General features: G+C 37.7%; 1 protein-coding gene across 5 annotated transcripts in view; it reads left to right on the forward strand.

Annotated features, from left to right (window-relative positions):
* The window catches only part of ANO4 (anoctamin 4), a 416,845-nt gene that overhangs the window by 312,448 nt on the left and 78,914 nt on the right, over positions 1-25,483 (forward strand). For all 5 annotated transcript variants that reach the window (XM_045062224.1, XM_023257365.2, XM_023257364.2 and 2 more), the window contains 5 exons: positions 6,625-6,680; positions 8,974-9,095; positions 12,434-12,568; positions 13,630-13,726; positions 18,834-18,894. In XM_045062224.1, the coding sequence (XP_044918159.1) occupies positions 6,625-6,680; positions 8,974-9,095; positions 12,434-12,568; positions 13,630-13,726; positions 18,834-18,894 (471 nt within the window). The remainder of the gene's footprint in view (positions 1-6,624; positions 6,681-8,973; positions 9,096-12,433; positions 12,569-13,629; positions 13,727-18,833; positions 18,895-25,483) is intronic.

Consider the following 25,483-nt stretch of genomic DNA (forward strand, 5'->3'; position numbering starts at 1 on the left):
GTGCGGGAAATGTTGTATTGCTACCAGTTATAAATGATCTTTGTAAAAGTTTCTCATTTGTTAAAAGGAGAATTCTATCCAAGAACCCCAATGCTTTTTATCTTTTAAGGTTTTATTTAAATTCCAGTTAGTTAACATAGTGTGTAATAATAGTTTCAGGGGTACAACATAGTGATTCAACATTTCAACCCAACATCCAGCGCTCATCACAAGTGCACTCCTTAATCCCCATCACCTGTTTCACCCATCGCCACCCCCCCCCCAATCTGGTAACTATCAATTTGTTCACTATAGTTAAGAGTCTGTTTCTTGGTTTGCCCCTCCCTCTTTTTTTCCCCTTTGCTCATTTGTTTTGTTTCTTAACTTCCACACATGAGTGAAATCACTTGGTATTTGTCATTGACTGACTTATATTGCTTAGCATAATACTAACTCTATCCATGTCATTGCAAATAGCAAGATTTCATTCTTCTTTATGACTGAGGAAAAAGTCCATTGTGTGTGTGTGTGTGTGTGTGTGTGTGTGTGTGTGTGTGTATGGTGTGTGTATATATGTGGTACACACATATATCTCACATACTCTTTATTCATTCATCAGTTCAGTGCTTTGAAAATTGGTAATGATGACCTGAGAAATATCTAATTTAGAAATGACCAATCAGAGAGTAAATTATTAACACAGAGTCAGGCATTATGCTAAAAAACATGGAGTAAAACTACAAATCCTTGGTTGACCCAGTGTTTCATTGTCATCTTTGGTTTTGTAAATAAAAGAAATAACATATTAGAAGAAATTTTAATTTATTGATAGAATAATGTTTATCTAATGTTATTTTCTACCTAAACTCTTTCTGAAAGTGACATCTTCCATGAGCTAATAGTGACCAAAAATAATACAAAAATACTGATTTGTAAACATGATTCATAAGGATATTTTGCTGGAGTGTAAACTACACTATGTAAGTTTTCCTGATTCACTCTGAATTTGTTACAACTGTGAAAATCAAACCTATTGAAATCCATTTTCAAAATAGAGCAATTAATAGATCAACTAAGATTTTTTAACAATATAAGTACATGAAATAAATTTTGAAATTGACTTGTATTTTCAAAATTGGTACTCAAAGGGGAAGTTAGTGGAGTAGCAGACTTCAAGTAGGAACTATTTTGTCACTTTGCAGGACTTTGATAAATTATGATAAGCTTACAGAGGTCATCAACAGAGTCTCTTATTAGGTCCCTGTCAATTCTGTTTTTTCTAATATCTGGGATGTTTGAAAGTTGATTGCTGAGATATGTGGAATTCTCAATAGAGACTCCAGGGAATCAGAGTTTTCCACATAATCATTTTTATTCATTTGTTGCAAAGGTATTTATTGAGGGCCTCCTGCCTGCTAGACAAAATACAAAAGCAATACAGATACTTGTACTTCACATGTTTTCCTTAGACATTTAGTGTTAATGTCAAGCATCTTAAAACACAGTACTGTGTTACGGTGGTTAAAAGTACCTGAACATTGATTGACCCTCCATCAGTAAAAAGTGAATCAGTGTATGTTCTATCTCCCACTGAGGCTAAGCCTATGCACTCTAATCAGGATCTAAAGCATAGGGAGCATTCCCCTACTAGTCACTTGAGAGACATTGTTCTAGTCAACTTCTTTGAGGTACATTTTAGGAAGTAGCATAATTCTTGATCTGAAAGAAACTTCAAAGGTCAACACATTCAACTTCCACTGATGGCCAAGAAGGAGTGACAGGCACAAGATTTACTCCCCCACCTGAAACGATCAAAGGGAAAACAGAAAAAAAAGTATGAGACTACTATTTTCAAGACATCAAATGTTGGGCAGCCAAGAATAGGGATCCCTGAGAAACATAAAACAAATAAGGTGAGCCCCATAATTGTCTCCACTTGCTACTTTGACATAGTTTCTAGATAGCAGGCTAGGGAAGGAGAACCCAGGCAGAACCTGGTAGCCTGCCTGAGTTGAGAAGATGTTGCTGAGAGTCCAAGGAGACCAAGGCAGTTAGAGTTCACAGAACAGAGTACCATAAAGTAGAAATTTCCACCAAGAGAGAACTCTGAAGATCAGCAGCAGGTCCCCGCTCAAGTATTTAGCTGACTACTGATTAGTGGATATGTATTAGGAAACTATCCAAAGTCAGTGAAAGAACAACCACAAAGGATTTCCAATGTTATTGGAACACCTTATCATTCGCAGAGCATGGAACATAAATGCTGTAAAGAGCCCAATCCAAAATCAAGAAGTTAATAAACCGAGTAAAAAAAAAAAAAAAGCAAGGCCTAATTCTTTGCTGCCTGCAAGAAACACACTTTAAATATAAAGACAGAAATAGGTTAAAAGTAAAAGTTCAAAAAAGTTATACCATGCCAACCAAAAGAAAGCTGAAGAGGCTATACTGATACCAGATAAAAATAGATTTCAGAGAAAAGAATATTACCAGGGATAAAAATGAATTTAGTCAATTCATCAGAAGGACATAACAATCCTAAAAGCCTACAGCTTCAAACGACACAAAGCAAAAACTGACAGAAATGCAAAGAGAAATAGACAACTTCACAGTTATATATTTCCAATACTTCTTTCTCAGTGATTAATAGAATAAATGGACAGAAAATCAGTAGGAGTTAGAAGACCTGAATAACATTACCAGTGAACTTAAATGATCTTTTAGATCAGTCCACTACCAACAACAGCAGAATATGTATTTTTTTTTTCAAGTACACCTAGAACATTACCAAGATTGGCGTATTTGGGGGGGGGGGGGGGGGGGGAATAAAACATGATTGATGGATTTAAAGGGATTCAAGTCCTACAGAGTATGTTTTTTGACCACAGAGGAAGTAGATTATATGTTAATAAGATAATTTCTGGAAATTTTACAAATATTTAAAACTAATACACTTTTAAATAGCTCATCAGTGGAAGAAGAAATCAAAAGAGAAGTCCGTATGTTGTATTCAATGAAAAAAAAATATCAAAAAGTGTGCAGTACTTAGGGATAAATTTATAATACTATATGCCTATATATGAAAAGAAATGCCCAAATTAATGATCTCCCCTTCTACCTTAAGAAACAAAAAGAAAAGGGAATTATAGGTAGATGAAAGGAAATAATAAAAGAGAAGAAATCAGTGAAATAGAAAACAGAAAAAACAATAGAGAAAATCATTGAAACCAAAAGCTGTTTCTTTGGGGAAAAATACAAAATAAACAAAAAAATTTATAAACCTTGTGGTGGATACACCCAAGGTGACTTCCCAGTGAGTCATGCCCTGTGTAATTCCTTCTCCTTAAGTGTGAGCAGAAACTAGTTTAAATTTAACCAATAGAATATTGCAAAGGTGATTGTGTCACTCCTGTGATTATGTTACATTACAAAGCTTAAGAGATCTTCCAGATGTGGAAAAGTTCTTACTCAGTTTGACTTTGACTTAATCAAAAGGAAGATCATTCTGGGTGGGCCTGACCTAATCAGGTTTAGGCCTGTCCCCAGCTCAGAAACTTGCAGTGACACAGATTCCCTCCCTCCTTTGCTGGTTTTGATCAAGCAAGTTGCCACGAATATTGTAGCCACAAGGAAATCAATTCTGTCAATCATGTAAGGCAGCTTGGAAGTGGCTCCTTTCCTAGCTGAACTTCCAGGTAAGAATGCAGTATAGCCAAAACCTTTGCTTTGGCTTTGTGAGACCCAAAACAGAGAACCTAGGTGAAGCATATCCAGACTTCTGACTAAAAGAAGCTGTGAGATAATAATGTTTTTAGCTACAATATATCTTATAATTTGTTACACAGTGATAGAACACTAATGCAGACTTCTGGCCAGGCTTATCAGGTAGTAAAGAGAGAAAACACAAATTCCTAAATTTCTAGGAATAGGAAAGGTGATCTCACCAAAAATTTTCTGAATATTTTTAATAATCTTTTATTATGAATAATCTTTTGTCAATAAATTTGACAACTTAAATGAAACGGACAAATTTCTTGACAGATGAAAATAATCAAAACCCATTCAAGAAGAAATAACCTTGTGTTGTTGATTTTGGCCATTCTGACAGGTGTGGGGTGATATCGCATTGTAGTTTTGATTTGCACTTTTCCTGATGATCAGTAATGTTGAGCATCTTTTCATGTGTTTCTCGGCCATCTGGCTGTCTTTTGAAAAATGTCTATTCATGTCTTCTGCACATTTTTAAATTGGGTTATTTGTTTTTTGGGTGTTGAGTTGTGTAAGTTCTTTATATATTCTGGAATGTGTATCTCAGATATGTCATTTGCATATATCTTCTCCCATTCCATAGGTTGCCTTGTAGTTTGGTGGACTGTTTCCTTCACTGTGCAGAAACTTCTTATTTTGATGTGGTCCCAGTAGTTTATTTTTGCTTTTGTTTCCCTTGCCTCAGGAGACATATCTAGAAAGAAGTTGCTGTGTATGGCTGATATCAAAGAAGTTTTGGGTTTCCTGTCTCACATTTAGGTCTTTCATCCATTTTGAATTTATTTTTGTGTATGGTGTAAGAAAGTGGTCCAGTTTCATTCTTTTGCATGTTGCTGTCCAGTTTTCCCAAAACCATTTGTTAGAGAGACTGTCTTTTATCCACTGGATATTCTTCCCTGTTTTGTTGAAGATTAATTGACCATAATTGTGGGCTCATTTCTGGGTGTTTTATTCTGTTCCATTGATCTTTGTGTCTGTTTTTGTGCCAGTACCATACTGTTGTGATCACTACAGCTTTGTAATATAACTTGAAGTCCAAAATTGTGATGCCTCCGGCTTTGCTCTTCTTTTTCAAGATTAGTTTGGCTCTTTAGGTTCTTCTGTGGTTCCATACAAATTTTTTTTGTTCTATTTCTGTGAAAAATTCTGTCGGTATTTTGATAGGGATTGCATTAAATGTGTAGATTGCACAGATGTGGAGAAAGGGGAGCCCCCTTACAATGTTGGTGAGAATGTAAACTGGTGCAGCCACTATGGAAAACATTATGGAGGTTCTCCCAAAAGATAAAAATAGAACTACCCTACAATCCAGCAATTGCACTGCTAGGTATTTATCAAAAAAATACAAAAATACTAACTCAAAACAAGACATGCATCCCAATGTTTATAGCAGCATTATCTACAGTAACCAACCCAAGTGTCCACAAGCTGATGAATGGGTAAGGAAGATGTGGTACACATACACAATGGAATATTACTCGGCCATAGGAATGAAATCTCACCATTTGCAATGACATGAATGGAGCTAAAGAGTATTATGCTAAGCAAAATAATTTAGGGAAAGGCAAATACCATATGATTTCACTCATATGTGGAATTTAAGAAACAAAACAGATGAGCCAAGGAACAAAAAGTGAGAGTGGCAAATCAAGAAACAGACTTTTAACTATAGAGAATAAACTGATGGTTACCAGAAGGGAGATGGGTGGGGGATGGGTTAAATAAATGGGATTAAGGAGTGCACTTGTGATGAGCACCAGCTGATGTATGGAAATGTTGAATCACTGTATTGTACACCTGAAACTAACATAACACCATATGTTAACTGGAATTTAAATAAAAACAAAAAAATAAACTTATGTATATAAGCTTAAAAAAAGAAGAAATAACCTAGTTAGCCCCATATGTATTAAAGAAATTGAATTTGTACTTTAGAATCTTCTCACAAATACCCCTGCAGGCCCAGATTATTTTATATATGAATTCTATGAGCCATTCAAGAAATAATACCAATTAAAAAAACTCTTTCACAAAATTGAAACAAATAGTTATATATCCGTATGATGGAATACTCAACAATGAAAATGAGCTACAACATGGGTGAATTTCAAAGTAATTATCCTGAGTGAAAGAATTCAGACAAAAAAAGAGTAAATGCTAGATGATTCCATTTATACAAAACTCTAGAAAATGCAAACCAATAATGACAGAAAGCAGATCAGTGTTGCCTTGGAGATGGCATAGGGAGGAGTGCCGTTCCAAAGTGGCATGATAAACTTTCGGGTATTTGGGGTAATGGATATATTTGCTATCTTGGTGCTGATGGTTTCAGGTGTGCATATGTAAGTCAAATCTTCTCAGATTGTGTGTTTTACATCTCTGTCATCTGTCGCATGTCAGTTATGCCTCAGTAAAGCTATTTTTAAAATAATCCACATACCTAACACCCTTCCCCCATTTTATATATGAGAAAATTAAAGCCTTAGGGCAAGAGAACTTTTTCAAAGTCATACCACTAGTCCAATGCAGAAGGGTTAGATTTATCTACATTGAAGCTTCTAGATCAAAATATAAAAAGAGCTCCTGGAAGAAAATCATTTTTTGGTATGATAAATGTATCCACTTTTCTCAATACATTCTTGTCTCTGTGCCAGGTATGCGTCACTGTTTGGTTTCTATTTGAAAATCTGATTTCCCAGCCCTTGATTCCAATTTGCTAGCACATAGCAAAACTTTCCAAACTGAGTCCCCAACTGGGTTCAAATCATTTTTGAAAACCTAGATTGCTTGCTCCAAAAAGTACCACCCTCACATTAGTCTTGAACATTGTGAGGATTCAAACTCAGTATTAGTTCAAACTGAACTTTTTTATCATTTTAGGTCTGAATCGTTTGCTTACCAATGGCTCCTATGAAGCTGCATTTCCTTTGCACGAGGTATTGTCCTGCCTTTCCTCCTCTTCTGTCAATTTCTTGTTATTAAATCACCTTCTGGGAATAGTCATTAATTGAGTTTGCTGATATGACATTTGTTCAGAGTGAAATTAATTTGTTCAATGGATAGTGAGGGAGGGCCTACTTGCATTGTGACGTCTCTCCCCCAGCACAGATTTATTTTATGTATCTCTATGTAATTGTAAGAATCCTTGAGTCAAGAGTCACTCAGCATGAGTTCAGAGGAATCGCTGAGGGACTCCAAGTCATAAAATTAGAGAAGCATTGAAAATTTGCATGAGGCACCACACACATGGGGAAAATGTTGCTGAAATATATAGTCTCTGCAACAAAGAAATTTATAGCTATTTCTTCGAGAGTAGGGGGGAGCCATTTTGAAAAGTCTCTGGTAACCAGAGGGTGATGAATGGAAATGAATAGTATTGTACATATTATTGCTCATTTAAGTTACATAAATTTTGATATTCTCTTTATTTGCTTCATGGTTTTTGTCATCTATAAGGATTTTAGTAAATGTAATTGTGATTACCCTTAACTCTGTTTTGGGTTATTTAACCCAGAATTCTCTTTTACACATAGGTTTACAGGGACTTAATCCTCATGATTGGTGAAAGATGGTTCTCATCTTCATGGTATTGAGCCCCTACTTTGTACCAGTCATGGTGTGACACAGCAGAAAGATGACTATCACAGCCCATGCCTTGTAGGACCTCACAAACTAGCCAGGCTGGAACTCCTGGGAGTGATTTCCAGAAGCCTTATACTAGCAATGATGATAACAGTTTGCCAATAAACTTTGGAGAACTGTTCCAACAGTTCATAAATGGCAAGTCTTTCCAAAACATACCTTTTATTATTTGGCTTAAAGTACTGCCCCTGTTGTTTTAAATACTACAAGCACACAAAGGTGATAGAGAATTTTACAAATCTTATTCATTAAGAAAACTAGAAGCTTTAGTCTGAGACCCTGTTTACAGACTGCCATGAAACATTTTAGGAATGATTCTTTCAGTATGACAAAAGCAAACATTTTGACCCAGAGGTATTCTAGAGCCACACACAGGTGATTCTGAACTCTAAAGACAGATTTCCCCAGAAAACATCATGTGGCCTCCAGTAGTTATTAGTTGGCATGGCCCCAAAAAGGTTTCGAAGACAACTGCATTCTCCCACAGCCAAGCCCTTGTCCGTAGTGAGCAATAGTAGGGGAGCAGAAGTATCTGTGTAGGTGAATAGGTGGCAGGTATGAGGAGGTCTAAGAAGATGCAGCTTAGAAACCCCGTGGAGTAACTCAAGGTGTCTTTGTGGCTTCCATATCTTGGTAAAGCCCTGTACTCTATGAGAAGAGAACTTCCAAATCAGTAATAGCAACAACAATAACATAATTGCTCTTTTGACTCTTTACTCTCAGTTTAGCTTAATTATATTATTTAACCTCATAATAACCTTTAAAGGCAGGAAAGCAGGAAGAGCAGACATTGTTGCCAACGCTTCATGTTAAAATTTTAAATAGCGGTTTAGAGAAAGGTTAACCCACCTCTAGTCACTGTGTGAGCTTGTTGACCTGAGACTAGAACCTGAGTTTCTTGTCTTTCAGCCTGGTTCACCTTCCACAAGAAAGAACTTCTCAGATTAACGTTAATAATTAGTCCACTTCCAGAAAATGCTTTTTCTGTTTGTGAAACTAGCATTGCCATTAACTGAACTCAGAAAAACCTGCACCTGGCCCGGCCCTTTGTCTCGTCATTTGTTCCATGAAGTGGTTGAATTATATTTGAATTGTTGTAATTTTGAGGTTATATCCAGATTTTATATTTTAGGGTTTTGTGTGGACAAGGCAAGGGAACAGCTATGGCTGTTTACCAACTACCCTGTCTTGAGACAAGTGGAACTAAGTCTTTGGCATGTGTTCTGGGCAAGACACTTTATTCATTCAAACCATGAAAGACATTTAATGAGGCAGATATTTTAGTTCCATTATGAATTAGGAATCCAGGGCTCAGAGAATTTAAGGTCTTCCAGCTAAAAAATAGCAGAACTGAGTTCGAACTCAGTTCAAACCTGCCTGATTCTAACAAGCATGTGCTTTTTACTACACAGCACCATCAACAAGATTATGTCCACAATAACTGCTTTGCCTTCAATAATATGTATCCATTTCTTTCCTATATGACCCCTATCACTACTCTTGCCATAATAGACTAGTATTACTGTCAGATTTTCCTTATGACTTTTTTTGGGTATTACCTCACTGGCAGTGGTGTTTTTATCCCAGGGAAGTTACAGAAGTAAAAACTCCATTAGAACCCATGGAGCGGAAAACCACCGACATCTGCTCTATGAGTGCTGGGCCTCCTGGGGCGTGTGGTATAAATACCAGCCTTTGGATCTTGTAAGGTGAGTTTTTAACCAGCTGCAAATATAAAGCTTGCACAGAATGATTAGGGAAGACTGTCAGCTGGGACAAGAAGAAAGTCTGAATTACATAGCTCTTGATCAAATCTGGCTTTATCTCAAAAAGGCAACTTGGCCAGGCCTCCCACAGGACTTTATAAGGAGCAGGCCATCCATGTGACTGTTATTGACAAAGTATCAATAACGACGGCAGAAAGATGCTTACATATATTAGTGACAAATAGAATATTAGTTACTGTGTAAGTAGGAAATACGGATTCTGTCATTGTCATAAATTTCAGGCTTATTTTAATTTTCAACTGATAAATTTTAAAGATTGTTTTGGTTTTGCAAGTCAAATCAGTACATCTGCTTTTAACTTGTGATGACATTGGAAATGTATGCTTTTTAACTGTTTATGTATGTTCAACTTTCAGCATTCATGGCAGCATTATTCTCTGACATCTCGTTATTTATTTACAGAATGGTTATTAACATTGGGTACCAACAGTCCATACTTTGTGGATTCCTTATAAAAGAGAAAGTCATGTCTCATTTCCTAGATTAGCTTGATTTGATTTACTCTGACTAGTGCCCTCAAAAATTGAGCCCAGAGGAAAATGAAATAATAAGACAACTCACTTTATATTTTTGTCTCCCTGGGCAATTAGCCATTCTTCCTGCCAGAGTCCTTGTTACTAAGTATTTACTCCTATTGACCCAAGGGCACTGACGAATTGTGTACTATTCTATGTATCAGTAACAAATAAACCAGATGATCTGGGTGAGTGGAAAATACTTTCTGAGATGAGATCATTTTCTTTTGACCAGTCTCAATACATGCTAAAACAGTGGGGGTGGGGAGGATACAAGTAAGTGCTCTTCCCAGCCTCACTCCCAATATTACAGGAATACACTGATTAAAAATTACAGAAAAGTACTGCAGGCAAAATATCTGTCCTTGACATTGTTTTGATTAAGACTTCGCAGTTTATCATTGTGTTAAACCCATTGTGTTTCTAGTATGATGCTAAATACCTTTGGCAAAGACAGTTGGAAGCCACCATGTCTAAGAAATTCAGTTTCCTTCATAAAAACAGGCTCTGCATACTCGAAACAACTAGAAAACAGTACAAGACTATGCACAGTTAGGTAAAATGTATTATGATAAGTTTTACAACAATTTGGAAAAATGGGAAGGATAGATATGGGTAGGTGCTTCTGTGGAAACCTCTGTAGAGTTGAGCCTGGAAGAGATTGGGATTTGTATTGCCCAAAAGGAAGGGAGAGGAAAAGCACAAGCAAGATTTGAGTAGTATGAAGTTTTGGAGTATCTAGGAAATCTCATCTCTTAAATAGCTCTTGTCCTATAAATTTTGCTTCTTCCATGTCTCTTGAATCTGGCCACACCCTTGTATCTCCTCTACCATACTGCCTCCTTCACCTTACAACCCGGACTATGGCTGTTGTCCCACACTTGGTCTTCCTTTTCCCACTCTGGTCCCTTCCAGTCCATTCTCTAACTGGCAGACAGAGTGATATTTTTGGAATGTGAATCTGATAATGTCCCTCGAATGTTAAAACTCTCTTATGATTTTCCCTTTCTCCCAAGATAAGGATCAATGCATTTAGCATGGTTTACAAGACTCTCTGAGGTCCAGCCTCCACCTACCTTACCAGCCCACCTCTTGTTATCAGTGTTCCAGGCACACTGCCCTTATTTTACCTGGTTCCTTCTGCTACAGGTTCTTTGTACTTATGGTTCCTCTGATGGAAATTCTCTACCCTGTCCCCAGTCCTTCCTAGCTAATAGTCATCTCCTCAGAGAAGTCTTCCCTAATTAAGGTGATCACATGGTCTTAGTTTATATACTTGTGGAATTATGTTCCTCTCCTTCTGTGGAGACGACTCCACAAAAGGAAAGGGAGAACACTCCCTTTTCCCAGTGTTCTAATTATAAACTTATTTCTTTAATTGATTGATGTATATCTACTCTATCAGCCTGTGAGCTGCACAAGAGCAGGGACCATGCTTATTTTGTTCATCATTTTATCTTCAGTTCATAGCACAATATTTGCCACCTGGAAGGTAGTTTCTATTTGTTGAATGAATAAAAGAATATTTATCTGTGTATTTGAATGTATGTTGAAGAAGCCTTCAGGGAGTGAAAAATTTCTGTTGGAAAACAGTGGAAGATAGGATAAAGGGGATAATCTTTATTCCATCTTTTAGGAGCTTTTAGGAACCATTGGACATTCTAAGAGGAAAGCAGAAGCCAGTATTTGGAAATAGGTGGTAAACAACATTTGTTTAGAATGAGAATAAAAAAAATAATTAGAATATTCTTATATTAAACTAAAAAATAATGAACTTCTGCGGTACTTGGATGGCTCAGTCAGTTAAGTGTCTGACTCTTGATTTCAGCTCAGGTCATGATCTCACGGATTGTGAGTTCAAGCCTCACATAAGGCTCTGCGCTAACAGCATGGAGCCTGCTTGGGATTCTGTCTCCCTCTCTCTCTGTGCCTCCCCCAATTGCTATCTCCAAAAATAAATAAAAATAAACTTTAAACAAAATAATGAACTTCTAACTAATAGCATGTAGCATTTGAGAGGCATAGAAAGTACAGTTTGGGTTGTATTCTAGTGTAAGTCAATTATGTTATTAATGGTGTTTGAAAATAAAATAAAAAAACAAACAAACAAGGAATTCCCTGGATACCTCTGAACTTCACAGACTGCAGGGCACTAGGCAGACTGGTTAGTCTCTGAAAAACATTTTTAGAGGTGCATGTTGAAACTTGTGAAAAATCATCACTTAAGAGGAAAAGTTGCTCTCACTGTCCCTTCATATTGAATCTCAGTAATTAGAGTTCTTTTCTTAATAATATCATGCAATTCTAGCATTGTAAACATCTTATAAGGCTACAGAATATTGAGAGGGGTGTTTAAAGTTTTTCACAGTAACTTTGTTTCCTGTTTTTAAAAATATACGTCATTATAATACATGTGCTACAAACAAGCATACGCTTGGAAATGGCAAAGATGAAATGATGTGTTGTCACCAACACTTCAAGTTCTCCTGGTTCTGTAGTAAGAAATGTCATATCTTCCTGAATGTGCATGGGTTTTGCTCTGTGTTCTTACACAAGCTTGTGTATAATCATGTTCCTTTATGGAAGAGTTTATTCTATTTCCAATATATAATAATAGAAGAAATTGAAGCCCAGAGCCTTAATTTGGTCAAGTATCTATTCTCTTAGATGCATGTTTATCAGCAAGGACACTACAAAGTAAACTTAATGAGTAAAGTGGTTAAAATGCTGTTGTGTCTTACACAGGCGGTACTTTGGAGAGAAGATTGGGTTGTATTTTGCCTGGTTGGGCTGGTATACCGGCATGCTCTTCCCAGCTGCCTTCATTGGATTGTTTGTCTTTTTGTATGGAGTCATTACTCTGGATCACTGCCAAGTCAGGTATGGGGAGCTCTGGGTGAACCTACCTTTGCTTCTATTTAGAGATGGGTGGTGGTACTTTGGGGATGTTCCCAGATCATGGGCCCACTTTTCCTTCTAACCTTCTTCTCAGTCACTCCTAAAAGAAATCAAAAGGCTCAGTTCACAAGATCTTCCATCCATTATCCATGCTGCTGTAGTCTTCATATACAAGGGAAGCAGGGTTTACATTTGTAGGCATATAAGCCACTCTGTATCCACAGAAAATATCACTTCCATTCACTGGCTAAAAGTTACTCTCTTTCTGACTTTTTACTTTTTCTCTTCTAATATTGCAAAGTGGCAGGTTCACAATCCCTTTTTATGAATTCTGTGTTTTTGTAAGGACCCTTTAAACCTAAACCAGAAAGACATCTTACCAACTTGTTGGGCCTTGAGAATGATTGATGTTGAGGATTGTTAGCTCTCTCACCATAATATAGTTTAAGGTATTTGTACAGAGTTTATTGCCAGGCTGAACAGTGATCCTAAATAATAAATGTGCCTTTTAGAAGTGATTACAAAAGTAAAAGGGATTGATTCTCCTGCCTATAAAAATATTTTACTTTTTGGTGAAATTGTTAATGGGTATGTAGTTTCCCCCCCAGAACTAATGCATCATATTTTTATTTATTACTCCATTATTAGTTTTCACTTACCATACACATAGAGTTTGAGGCAGACACTTTTAGGTACCTTGTTGTTCTTAATTCAATACAAAACTGTTTCAAATCTGTGCAATGTTGTGAATGACTTTTGTGTAATTTAGGGTATAACATCCAATGTTTTGCTTCATGTATTGTCAGAGTTTAACTTATTAATATTTAAAGCCAAGAAACAGCCTCATAAATAAGTAGGTTTATCAAATTACTAAAATCTTCAGGCATTTGTTTACATTAATAACAGATAAGGCTAGGAATCTAATCAGGACAAAAATCTGGTCTACTGGGTCTTATTTAGTGGTTGAATATTCTGGTAAAATTGGATGGAAAAACATGCTCTTATGTCATTAAAAAGTGGTCCTTTTCTGTTCTCTTTTCCAGTAAAGAAGTCTGCCAAGCTACAGATATCATCATGTGTCCTGTGTGTGATAAATACTGTCCATTCATGAGGCTGTCAGACAGCTGCGTTTATGCCAAGGTAATTTCACATCTGCAGCATTTTAGGTGGATTGAATCTTTCATACATTTTCCTGAGGAACAGAGGGTAACTGTATTCTCTTTGTAATATCTGGTCCTTGATTCTCAAGTTTATGTTGTAGGAGAGAGTTACCTCTATCACTTGGCATTCTAATTCAAATATGTTTTTTACTGTATATGTATTTTAAATGTATTAGCTCTGATTATCATCACAAGAAGCTTCAGTGTGCAAACTGCAAAGAGTACAGTTGTTAGAGTCAGAGAAAGATTCAAATCTGGACTCTGCAATTTACCACCTGTCGGTCCAAGAACAAGTTACTTAATTCTCTGAGCCACAGTTTTCTTATCTGTAAAATGGAGAACATGATGCTTGTTTCATACAATGGTTATAAGAAATAAGCTGAAATGTATACTGAGCCACGTGCTTGGCAAATGGTAAGATCTTGGTAAATGAGAGCCACAGTCATTTTTCTCCATCATTATTATTGTCAAATAAATTTTAGATTCAAGACTAGTTCAGCTACTTACCTCCTTGATCTTGCACATGGACAGTCTCTTTGAGGCTGAACTTTTTCATCTCTAAGATGCCCACGGTGATAGCTGCCTTCTCTGCCCCATGGAATGTCCTGAAGACCAAAGAAGATAGTCTTATATGGAAAAGTGCTTTGAAAAGAACAAATACATAGCATCATTATGTCTATTATGTATTATTGCATGTCCCTTTCCCATGTTATGCTTTTACTTAAACTTTAGACACATTCATTGAATTCCTTATTTTTTACTTACGGTCAGTCTCACTAATGCAAAGCAATAGCTGGAGTATGGGCTGTTGAAGACTTTCCAAACACCACTGCCTGTCAACTTGCCCAGACTTCAGATACAAAGAGGGTTGGCAGACTTTATTGAATGTCTGCAATCCCTGCAGCTTGGATCTATCTAATTATACTGTTGGCATGGCAGGGTTTTGTTCATTTTTAACGAGAACATTTGATAGACAGCCCAGGAGCCTGCCCATCCATGATGTCATCAGCAATGCAGGTGTCCAGTCCATGTGGGTGGAGCCCAAACCACAGCAGCCAGGTGTGATTTTAGGAAGATTTGGCTAAATGCTGCAAGGGGCCAAAAAAGCACAAAATATTCTCCCTGTCTTTGGAGAACATATAGATAGACCCAAGAAAGTGAGACAAACTTAACAGAATGAGCTTGGGAAATACAGATTTGGTGAGGCCCAAAGAGGTCTGTCAGCAGTATAACTTGTTTAAAGATCATGAATTAAGCTTGAATGACTCAGGTGTAAAAAGTCTGCTTTTTGGGGGGCACCTGGGTGGCTCAGTCGGTTAAGCATCCGACTTGAGCTCAGGTCACGATCTCACAGTCCGTGAGTTCGAGCCCCATGTCACGATCTCACAGTCCGTGAGTTCGAGCCCCATGTCGGGCTCTGGGCTGATGGCTCAGAGCCTGGAGCCTGTTTCCGATTCTGTGTCTCCCTCTCTCTCTGCCCCTCCCTCGTTCATGCTCTGTCACTCTCTGTCTCAAAAATAAATAAACGTTAAAAATTTTTTTTTAAAAAGTCTGCTTTTTGGGAGTCTCAGAAAACCAATGTTTTGTTGTTATTGTTGCTTGGGAGTATTTGTTTTCTACGTGGAAAAATATGACTGGAGTGAAGTTCTCTCTTTAGGAGATCCATGACAATCCCTTAAAAGGATCATAATGGACAGTTTAGAGTATTCAGATTTTATAGGAGCTAGTTGAGCAGCTATCCTACTGAACATAAGATCTAGAACAATAATAATTATAATAACAGCTAGGCTATAGATATCAAAGTAGCTAGGCAACCTACATTTTTATTTCTAATTCTTACAGCAACTTCAAGGTAGATGTTATTACTCTGATTTTACTCAGGTAAAAATTACTTTTCCATGGTCGCACAGCAGTGAGTAGCTAGGCCTTGGTTTATCTGACTGGAAAACATATCATTGTGCCATATTGAGGCTACAAGATGTTTAGATTCTGGATTTCAGATTTGGTCTTGCCTTTAAAAACTTAATAAAATGAAAGCTAAAACGCTACAGAATGAAATAACTGAAGTTCTATAGCGTTTCCTTTAGAAATACTTATTAGAAATGCCAAACTGATTTCATGGAACTGAGGATACACTGGAATGTTGGATCAAATCAGAGTCTCGATCCAATGTAATCAATGGCTGTTCTGCTGGTCAGGAATGCTTCATTCTCAACCTTTACATTCGCAAGGTCAGCAGAAAGGCCTTATTGGCTTGTTTCACTGGAAAAGATACTGGAAGCCCACACTGTCTGGGAAGAAAGCGCTCACAGCCCAGAACTTGGCCTCCAGGCCCCCAGATGTCTCTCTTCGGCTGCCTGTCTACATGTTCGTTTTGCAGACAAGTTCTCATCACATGCTCGGGAAGGTGGCTGCTGACTGCCACAACACAAGGCTTATATCTTCCTTTCTTTATCTCCTTAGGCATATTTTTATAAAAATTCTTGGTCTGCCATTACAGAATGTCTCTTTCAGAACCTGTATGTTGTCTAGTTTGGAATTCTTTGGAGGCAGATGTCTTCTCCAAATACTTCATTGTTTTGGCCTGTGCATGTTTGTCTCTTGGAGTTGTCAACTACTTTGGGTAACGGTCATAGGACAAGCACTCAGCTGTCAGTCCTGGCGATTTTACAGAAGGAGAGGACAATGTGTCCTAGGCACCACTATGCGCTGCACTTTTCCAGAGGACTTTTTGGTCAGAGTTTCTTTTTTAAGCCTGCCTAGAACAAAAGAGAATTGGGCGGAGCCACTGTCCCTTGATTGTTATCCACTAGCCCTGGAGTTTAAGAGGAATGGACTGAGGAGAGAATGCGTAAGGACAGCTGGCCAGGGAGCACCTCCTCATCTCCTCAACCAGGCAGAACTCTGAGCACCCTTATATTATCCCAAGAACCAACACCTGCAGCTTGTCCTCCCTGTTGCAGGTGATTTGATGGGGGAAACTAACTGTCCAGGGACTGTGAAGGGAGAGGCTGGAGTAGAAATTATGTATTTCTCCAAGCTGAGCTCCCATGCTGTTTGGGAACTGCCACTAACTGTCTCCATATACCACCATATACTACAACCTACACACACACACACACACACACACACACACACACACACACACACACACGTGTTCTCTCTCTCTGTCTCTCGTTCTCTCTCTCTCTCTCTCTCTCTCACACACACACACACACACACACACACACACATGTGTTCTCTCTCTCTGTCTCTCTGTATCTCTCTCTGTCTGTCTCTCTCTCTCTCTCTCTCTCTCTCACTCACACACACACACACACACACACACACACGCCAACTCAAGGCAACTTTCCATCTCCCCTGGGGTTTCTCAGAGTCTTTGTTTGTTTTTGTGTTTTGTTAGTTCCCTGAATCTACTATCTTGCTTCTCCAGGGTTGATTTTGGCAGAGGAAGGCATCAGTCTATCTTAACTTAGATTTTAGTAGGAACCAGAAGTCCATATTAACTCACCCCTCCTGATTCACATGTTCCCAGATAACTGCAGCCGAAAAATGTCTCTCCCCACATGTTTGTACATCAGTCCCAGGGAGGGACTCTAATTGGTTCTGTTTCAACCACATGCCCCCTAGTGACCTACATGAGAGAGATCTATTACCAGGAGAAGGGAGGAAAGATCATGTGAGCAGCCAAAAACGATGACCACCACAATTCATTCCAGAATCTACACTGATGGTGCAGGCTACAACTTCCACCAACTCCTTATAAATACCCTAATAGCACAGACCAGCCGCATATAACTGGAACTCTCAAGCTTGATTTAATTCTCAGTGCATTATACAATATGCAATATACAACTTAACACTCCCTCTGGTGTATGAATAAAATGGCTTTTGCCTTTTGTCTACATTAAATATTTGAATGCTGCTCATCTCGCCTATGTTCAAAGAAAAAAGAAGGCATAAACTTTTGGAAAATTTTGAAATACTTCACAATATGATATAACAGGAAAAGACCTGTTTATAGTTGGTTCATTCTCCAAGGGACAGTAAACTATATTTTATACAGAGCTATAAAGCACCCCAAAAAAGGTTATGCTTTATGAATGTATCAGTCATCATTTCAATTTGGCATGACATTGGTGTGATTTATCCTGGAGGTGGAAATGAGCATAGCAGTTTTGCAAGACAAATATCTTTGCTTTCTGCTGTGGTATTTGTGATAGAATATATTATTCTAGCAATAAAGTATTTGCTAGATAAAGTATTTGTGTTGTGTGTAATAGATAAATACAATGATTACCCAAGGCTTTAATAAAGGTGGAAGTGGATTTTGTTAATGGTCGGCTCTCTCTTCTTTGTAATATTAAAATCCAGAGGGCAACCCAGAAAAATGTTTGCCCAAAACTACACAAACAAAATATCCATGTTTCCAAAGTGAATAAATGAGGCATTAAAAATAGAAATCAGAAGACTTTAAAGCAGCAATAATCACACCTTTCTGGTCTTAAATATAAATTTTCCATATACATATGTGCACATATAATAGTTTTTATGGTGTACAAAAGAAAATTCTTAGCACTCTTGGGGCTGCTAATTAATTTCCAACTAGATGATACCCATATACAGGGTACAGATTCTCTTTTGCATATCCAAACTACTTCTCAGTTGGAGGAACTCCCTTCTTGATTATGATCCAAAATGAGTATCTCCCATTGCCACGTAGTATTCCATTGTGTATATAAACCACAATTTCTTTATCCATTCATCAGTTGATGGACATTTAGGCTCTTTCCATAATTTGGCTATTGTTGAGAGTGCTGATGGGGGGTGGGAGGGAGGAGAGGGTGGGTGATGGGTATTGAAGAGGGCACCTTTTGGGATGAGCACTGGGTGTTGTATGGAAACCAATTTGACAATAAATTTCATATATAAAATAAAAAAAATAAAAAAAAATAAAAAAAATAAAAAAATGAGTGTCTCCCAAAGAAACCCTGCAAAATTCATTTATTTGTATAGGATTGAAACAAATGTGAATTGAAATATAGTATATGAGAAACTAGTTTAACTATGATTCATAATGTTCCCAGGTAACTCACCTCTTTGACAATGGAGCTACTGTATTCTTTGCTGTTTTCATGGCAGTCTGGGGTAAGTGTCCTGCATCCATGTAACTTGAGTTCCCCTTATATGCTTTATAATATGTTCCTTCAGAAATCTGACTTTGTCCTGTGGATGTGAAAGGAAGAAGCTTGCATAAATTCAGTTGGCCATTCTATTAGACACAAGCTGATAAAAAATTCATTTATTTATTTAAAAAATAATGTTATAGAGAAGAAATATGTCTGATTTCTCTTACACCTTCAAGATTTTCATCAACATTTCATTATTAACATAAAATTCACCTTCTGTTGGAGACAAAAATAAAGCTTATAATATATCAAAAATTCTAGTGAGATCTAAGTACTCACAGAAGTATATATTGGACTTTCTGCTGTGAGTGGAATCATTTCATCCAGCTAATGTATGAGTACCCACCTCTGGGTTTCTTTCAGTTCTGGTTAAAAAGACCCCCTATAAACGGAGCTCCTTATAAAGCTGAATTGAGTCCTTCTATATCAGTTTAAGTCAACAGCTCCATAATAACAAGGTGTGATGGAACATTCACTTAAATATTTTCTTAACCCAAAGAAAGTACTTTACCTACTTCTTTGTAAAATGAGTTTCATAGTATCTTTCTCATGAAATCATTATAAAGTTTTAATTTGGTAGTATAGAAGAGTCTGGGCAGATTCATAATAAACAATTGTGGTTATCTTTGGAGAGAGATTAAGTGAGCAGTGATGGGTAAGGGAAAGGGTAAGTGAGCAGTGATGAAAGATAGGTTTTTACACTATATGTTTTCAATTTGGTTTGAATTTTTCACAATTTTTATGCATTTCTTCTAGAAATTAAAATTCCAGAATCTCAGTTTTGATGTTACAAAACTCTGCTAACTCAAGACTTAGGCTCATGTTGTTCCTTGTGTCTGGAATGAATATCAGATCTCCATCTTTCAGAGGCTAACTGAATTGTCATCTTCCTCCTTTGAACTTCACAACATTTGACTTCTAGCCTTCTTTGGACACTTAAAATGAGCTGCATACACACATTATTTCCCTTAGTAGGTTCATGTTCCTCAAGGATCATTATAGTGATTGAAGATTCATACATTTCTTTTGAAGACAGAGATTCATATTTGTTGGATGGATGGATGGATGGATGGATGGATGGATGGATGGGAAAAAGAGAAGGGAAAGAGAAGCAAATTATCAAAACAGTTTCTTTATAAGACAAGGAATGTATTTAAATAGTCTCTTTGACAACTGGAAATACAAAAGCTTTGTTCTCTTGAGGAGACTTGTTCTAGATATATTCTGTTTTCCCTACCTAGAGATATTCAAAGAAAAAAATTGTCTCTCCCAGTACATATCTGTTGAAGGGACATATTTGTTTTTAATTTTTTAATGTTTATTTATTTTTGAAAGAGAGAGAGAGAGAGCAGGTGGGGGGCAGAGAGAGGGGGGAGACACAGAATCTGAAGCATGCTTCAGGCTCCAAGCTGTCCGCACAGAGCCTGACACAGGGCTCGAACCCACGAACTGCGAGATTGTGACCTGAGCTAAAGTCAGACACTTAACCAACTGAGCCACCCAGGCCCCCTGAAGGGATATATTTTTAAACCTGTGACTCTAGCCCCTCTGTCAGTGGGCATTGGACCCAAAACCCATAGGTTAGTAAGTGGCCTGGGAGAAGACCTGAAGTTCTGTCCAAAGAGGAACTAGCAAGATCACCCACAGTCTTATTCTAAAGAATATGGATTGAAAAATGTGGAGAGAGACAGGGAGTTAGCTATAGGAATTGACACTGAAATGTGCAGAAAGGTCAGGAGGGAGGGAGGAAGAAGGAAACTGAGATTGAACATAAGGTGGAAGTAGGAAGAATTATGAGCATGTTGAAGTTATGAGAAATCAGAACCTTGGAATAAGCAAAAGCAAAGTGCTAGTGGAAACGATAGAAAGCAGAGAGTCCAGAAGCTAACTGGTAGCCAACTAGGAGGAAATGCAAGACAATCCCCCAAAGAGAAACAGGGAGAATATAGCCAAGCTGTGTTATTAGTGGAGTATCAGGGTAAAGACCTAGGATCTCCTATGGCTGAAGTCTCTTGAACTGCTGGCTTCTGTATCCAGTCTCTGAATAGGCTCAGTCTTTTAATCCCCATGGGATTCCTGCCTCCCTTGACAGGGAGGGCTTTGTGAAAAGCCCTCATTATTTGTTCTACCCCTTAGTACATCTCTGTCCCTTGCAAACAAAAGAATCTAATCATAACAGAATTTTGGTTATGGGACTGAACTCTTAGATCAAGAATTGTATATCTGGTTTTTCTAGAATATACTTGTATTGGTAACCATGATCAGGAAGTATAATAAGCCATCCAGTGCTTAAGCTATGCCATAGTTACAAATGAGGATACTTTAGAAAATGTCTTCATTTATTAAACCAGGAGTTCTCAAACTTTTTCAGTTGTGGCACACATATGAAATACTATTTGCACAGCATCCTGATGTACATGAATGAGTCTGCTCATGCCCAGGGATAATACTGCCCTCAGCACCTTACCTGCCTGAAGGTTTGAAGAGATTATTACCTCATGCACACCTATAATCTGTCCCTGGCATATCCACTGGTCTGCTCTGCTTTGGGCCATGAGTCTACTATGTAATGAGTTAATTCTTCTGCATAGAGAGTAATTTTCTGGAAGAATTAATACATAAATGTACATTACCTACTTTAGTATTTCACCAATTTTTACTGAAATGATGTTTTCTTCTCCTAGTTTATCCACTGAGACTATAGAGAAGTAAAGTTCTGGGGTATTAAAATGTTTGTCTAAAGTGCAGAGGTCATCATCTCCTCTACCCCTCACACAGTACCACCATTATAAAGGGGATTGCATCCCTTCTTTGCAAGTTGGAATGCCTTATGCTGGTGATAACAAATATGTGTATGTTATCCCTACTAACTTCAGTTGATTGGGGGTGGCTTTCTGGAACACGAAGCTGAGAAACTTCTGAGTTCCAAGTGGGTGGATTGGAGATTTGACAATCCTTGGGCTTTGGAGGGTACCCAGTAAGAATCTGATAGATGTATTGTAATAACCTTTGGGAAGAAGCAAACATTTTAGGACCACTTCAGGCAAGGCAAGCCTGGAATAATTCATTGTCTGAATTGCTTTGTCTTAGTTGACAACTTACTGCTTAAATATTGGATGGTTCCCAGAAATGTAATCATTTGAGAAGAAGAATGACTTACCCCAGGTGTTTCTTTGTAGATGTTTTTTGCAGAAATCTGGAATGGCCAATAATAACAGCTATAATAATAGCACACACTTGTTGGTTTCCTATGTGCTGGACACCATCCTAAGAATTTTACAGTATCCTCTCAGTTAATTTTTATAGCAGCATTTGAGGAAGGTACTGTTATTATCCTCATGTGATAGATGAGGGAACTGGAGTAGTAGCTAGAAAGTGGCAAACCCAGGAGTTAAACAGGGCACTCTTAGCTTCTACAGTCTATTGCTAGATCATGTACTATTTGTAGCCCTGTTTGCTTCTGCTTCAGAGGTATAAACTTTATGATAAAAGACTGTTAAACTCATCCCAAGCCCCATTTATACTGCTTTGAGACGGTGATGTTCCATAAAAGTGTGTCACTTCTAATGGAGCTCAGCTTAGTGGTGTCAGGCTTATCCTTTATGACTGACAAGTTACATTTAAGAAAACAAATGCACTTTATTTTTGGGAAACTGCTAGATGCAGAGATGCTGAGAATAGATATAAGTGGTTTACAAGACCTGTAAAGGATGGGGCTGATGTGTTTATTTTGTTGCCCTTTGCTTTGTGTGTTCACGACAGAAACAATAGGGCTCCATTTAGAATCATTCTGCAGCAGCTGGGAAGGGCCTTTGTGTGGGGTTAAAAAGCTTTACAGAACCCCACTACCTTTGTGATAGCAGGGCCTCCCGGGGACCCTCAAGGTACACTGTGAGCCTACAGCTCTGGGCTTGAACCACAGTGTCGCTCTTTCCTAAGTGCTCATTTTTGTGCAGAAAGATTGAAGAAACAGAACAATTATGGCCTAAATTAGCTTCTCTCCCTAGGGGGGAAAAATGAGTCACTAGGGAACTAGATGTTGGCAGAGACTTGTCAGGAAGCAGATTATATTTCTCTTTTCTTCATTTTTGGGTTTTTTTAAATCATTTTTCTTTTTTTTCTTTTTACTTTCATTGCCAAAAATTTATTTGCCCTCAGTAAATAAATCAAGGTCCTCAGTGTTCTCCAAAACAGAATACCGGGATTGTGGTTATTTTAATGGAAATTCAAAGATTCTTTAAATGCTTCTGTCAAGGGGCGCCTGGGTGGCACAGTAGGTTAAGCGTCCGACTTCAGCCAGGTCACGATCTCGCGGTCCGTGAGTTCGAGCCCCGTGTCAGGCTCTGGGCTGATGGCTCAGATCCTGGAGACTGTTTCCGATTCTGTGTCTCCCTCTCTCTCTGCCCCTCCCCCGTTCATGCTCTGTCTGTCTCTGTCCCAAAAATAAATAAACGTTAAAAAAACAAAAGTTAAAAAAAAATAAATAAATGCTTCTGTCAAAAATTTGTTAGTGAAGTATGTCTCATTTTTAAAATAAATTTTATAATAATTTCCTTTTATTTGTAGATATTTACAGCAATTTTATCTTTATAGTCTTACCTATATGTCCAACAAAAAAAAATAGTGGTTGCATTTTCAAAAAAATGGTATACATTTACTGAATACCTATTAGGTGTGTAGGTATAATCACCTATGACACCTCATCAGTTTCTCATAACCCACCAGAAAGAAATTACGGCTCCAGTTTTATAGATGAACATATTGAGGTTCAGAGAGGTTATGCAACTTGACCAAGATTACCCAGTAACTGCTAAGTGGTGGAGTCTAGATTTTAAACCAGATCTGGTCTGCCTATTTCAAGTCATTCCAAAGTTTGTATATCATGTCATGTACCTTTGATAGGATATATTAAGATTTCATTACTCACCAGACAATGCATTCTCACTATCACTTGACAATGGGAGTACAAAAATGAGTAAAATGTGATCTCAGCTGTCAAAAATTTCATAGTGTATTGAGATTGGTAATTATAACGTAAGATATTAAGTACAGTTTACAATCGGACAATGAGGGTCCATGCTGCCAACTTCCTGAAGCAAAATGGAAGCGCAGAGAAGGTTTTATACAAAAGGAGATCCTGAAACCAAGTCTTAAATTTGCCAGGCAAAGGAGAGGGGTTGGAGGGAGGTGTAGAAAACATTCTGAACTGAGAACAGTGTGGGCAAAGCTCTGAAAAGAGAGGATGTTCAGTGCGATAGGAACATATAGTATGTATTAGTTTCCTAGAGCGCTGTAACAAAGTGCCACAAACTGGATGGCTTAAAACAACTGAAATTTATTCTCTCACTGTTCTACAGGCTCAAAGTAAAAAATTAAGGTATAAAAAGAGTCATTTCTTTTCGAGGGCTCTGAGGGGGCATCTGTCCCATGTATTTCTCCTAAATTCTTGTGACAGCCAGCAATCCTTGACACTCCTTGGTTTGTAGATGCATCACTTGAATCTCTGTCTCCATTTTCACCTGTATTCTCCCTGTGTCTCTATGTCTTCACAGGGCAGTCTTCTTATAAGGACACTAAAATGCATTGGATTAAGAGCCTACCCTACTCCAGTATGATTTCACCTTAACTAGTTAGTCTGCAGTTACCTTATTTCCAAATAAGGTCACATTTTGAGGTTAAAACATCAACATCTCTTTTATGAAAGGCACAATTCAACCCCTAACAGACAGTATGTTGGGGGCTGAGGTTTACTTATTGTAGGACATTTGTGCTGCAACAGGGAACCGTGACTTCACCCTTTAGGCAACAGAAGGCCAACTGAAGTTATAAACTGGAGAGTGATGTCATCAGTTGTATTTGGGAAGTAACCCTGGCAACAGCATGGGAGGAGTGAAAGTGGGGACCAGTAGGTAGCAGGTAGGCCACTTAGAAAGCTGTTCCAGTGTTCAGTCAAAATATTATGCAGAATTGGTCTTTAGAAAAGATCTAAATTACAGAGTAAAAACCTTATACATAAATGTGTTTTCCTAGTTTTAGTTATTTATGATATGCAAAATAAATATCCAATGATAGAAGAATGAATTACAAAATTATAAGCAGCCACTAAAAACTAGTCTTTCAAAGTAGGTAATAGAGCACAAAGATTATATTTTAAAAACTGGTAAATATATATTAAGTATACAGATAAATGTGATTTCAGGTATATTAAATACTAATGAAAACAAATTATGTCATAATAGTAATGGTGATTTTCTCCATGTGACGGGATTATGAGAAGTTTTTGTCAGCTTTTATTTAGGTATAATTTACATAAAATCTAGCAGTTTTACTTTGTTTTTTTAAATATTGGTCAGACATTTCACGTTTCTTTTTTTTTAAGTTTATTCATTTATTTTTGAGAAAGATCAAAAGAGTGGGGGAGGAGCAAAGAGAGAGAGAGAGGGAGAGAGAAAATCCCAAGCAGGCTCCATGCTGTCAGCACAGAGCCCAACATGGGGCCCAAACACACAAACTATGTGATCACAACCTGAGCAGATATCAAGAGTCAG

Source organism: Felis catus, chromosome B4 (assembly GCF_018350175.1).
Source record: "Felis catus isolate Fca126 chromosome B4, F.catus_Fca126_mat1.0, whole genome shotgun sequence".
Lineage (NCBI taxonomy): Eukaryota > Metazoa > Chordata > Mammalia > Carnivora > Felidae > Felis > Felis catus.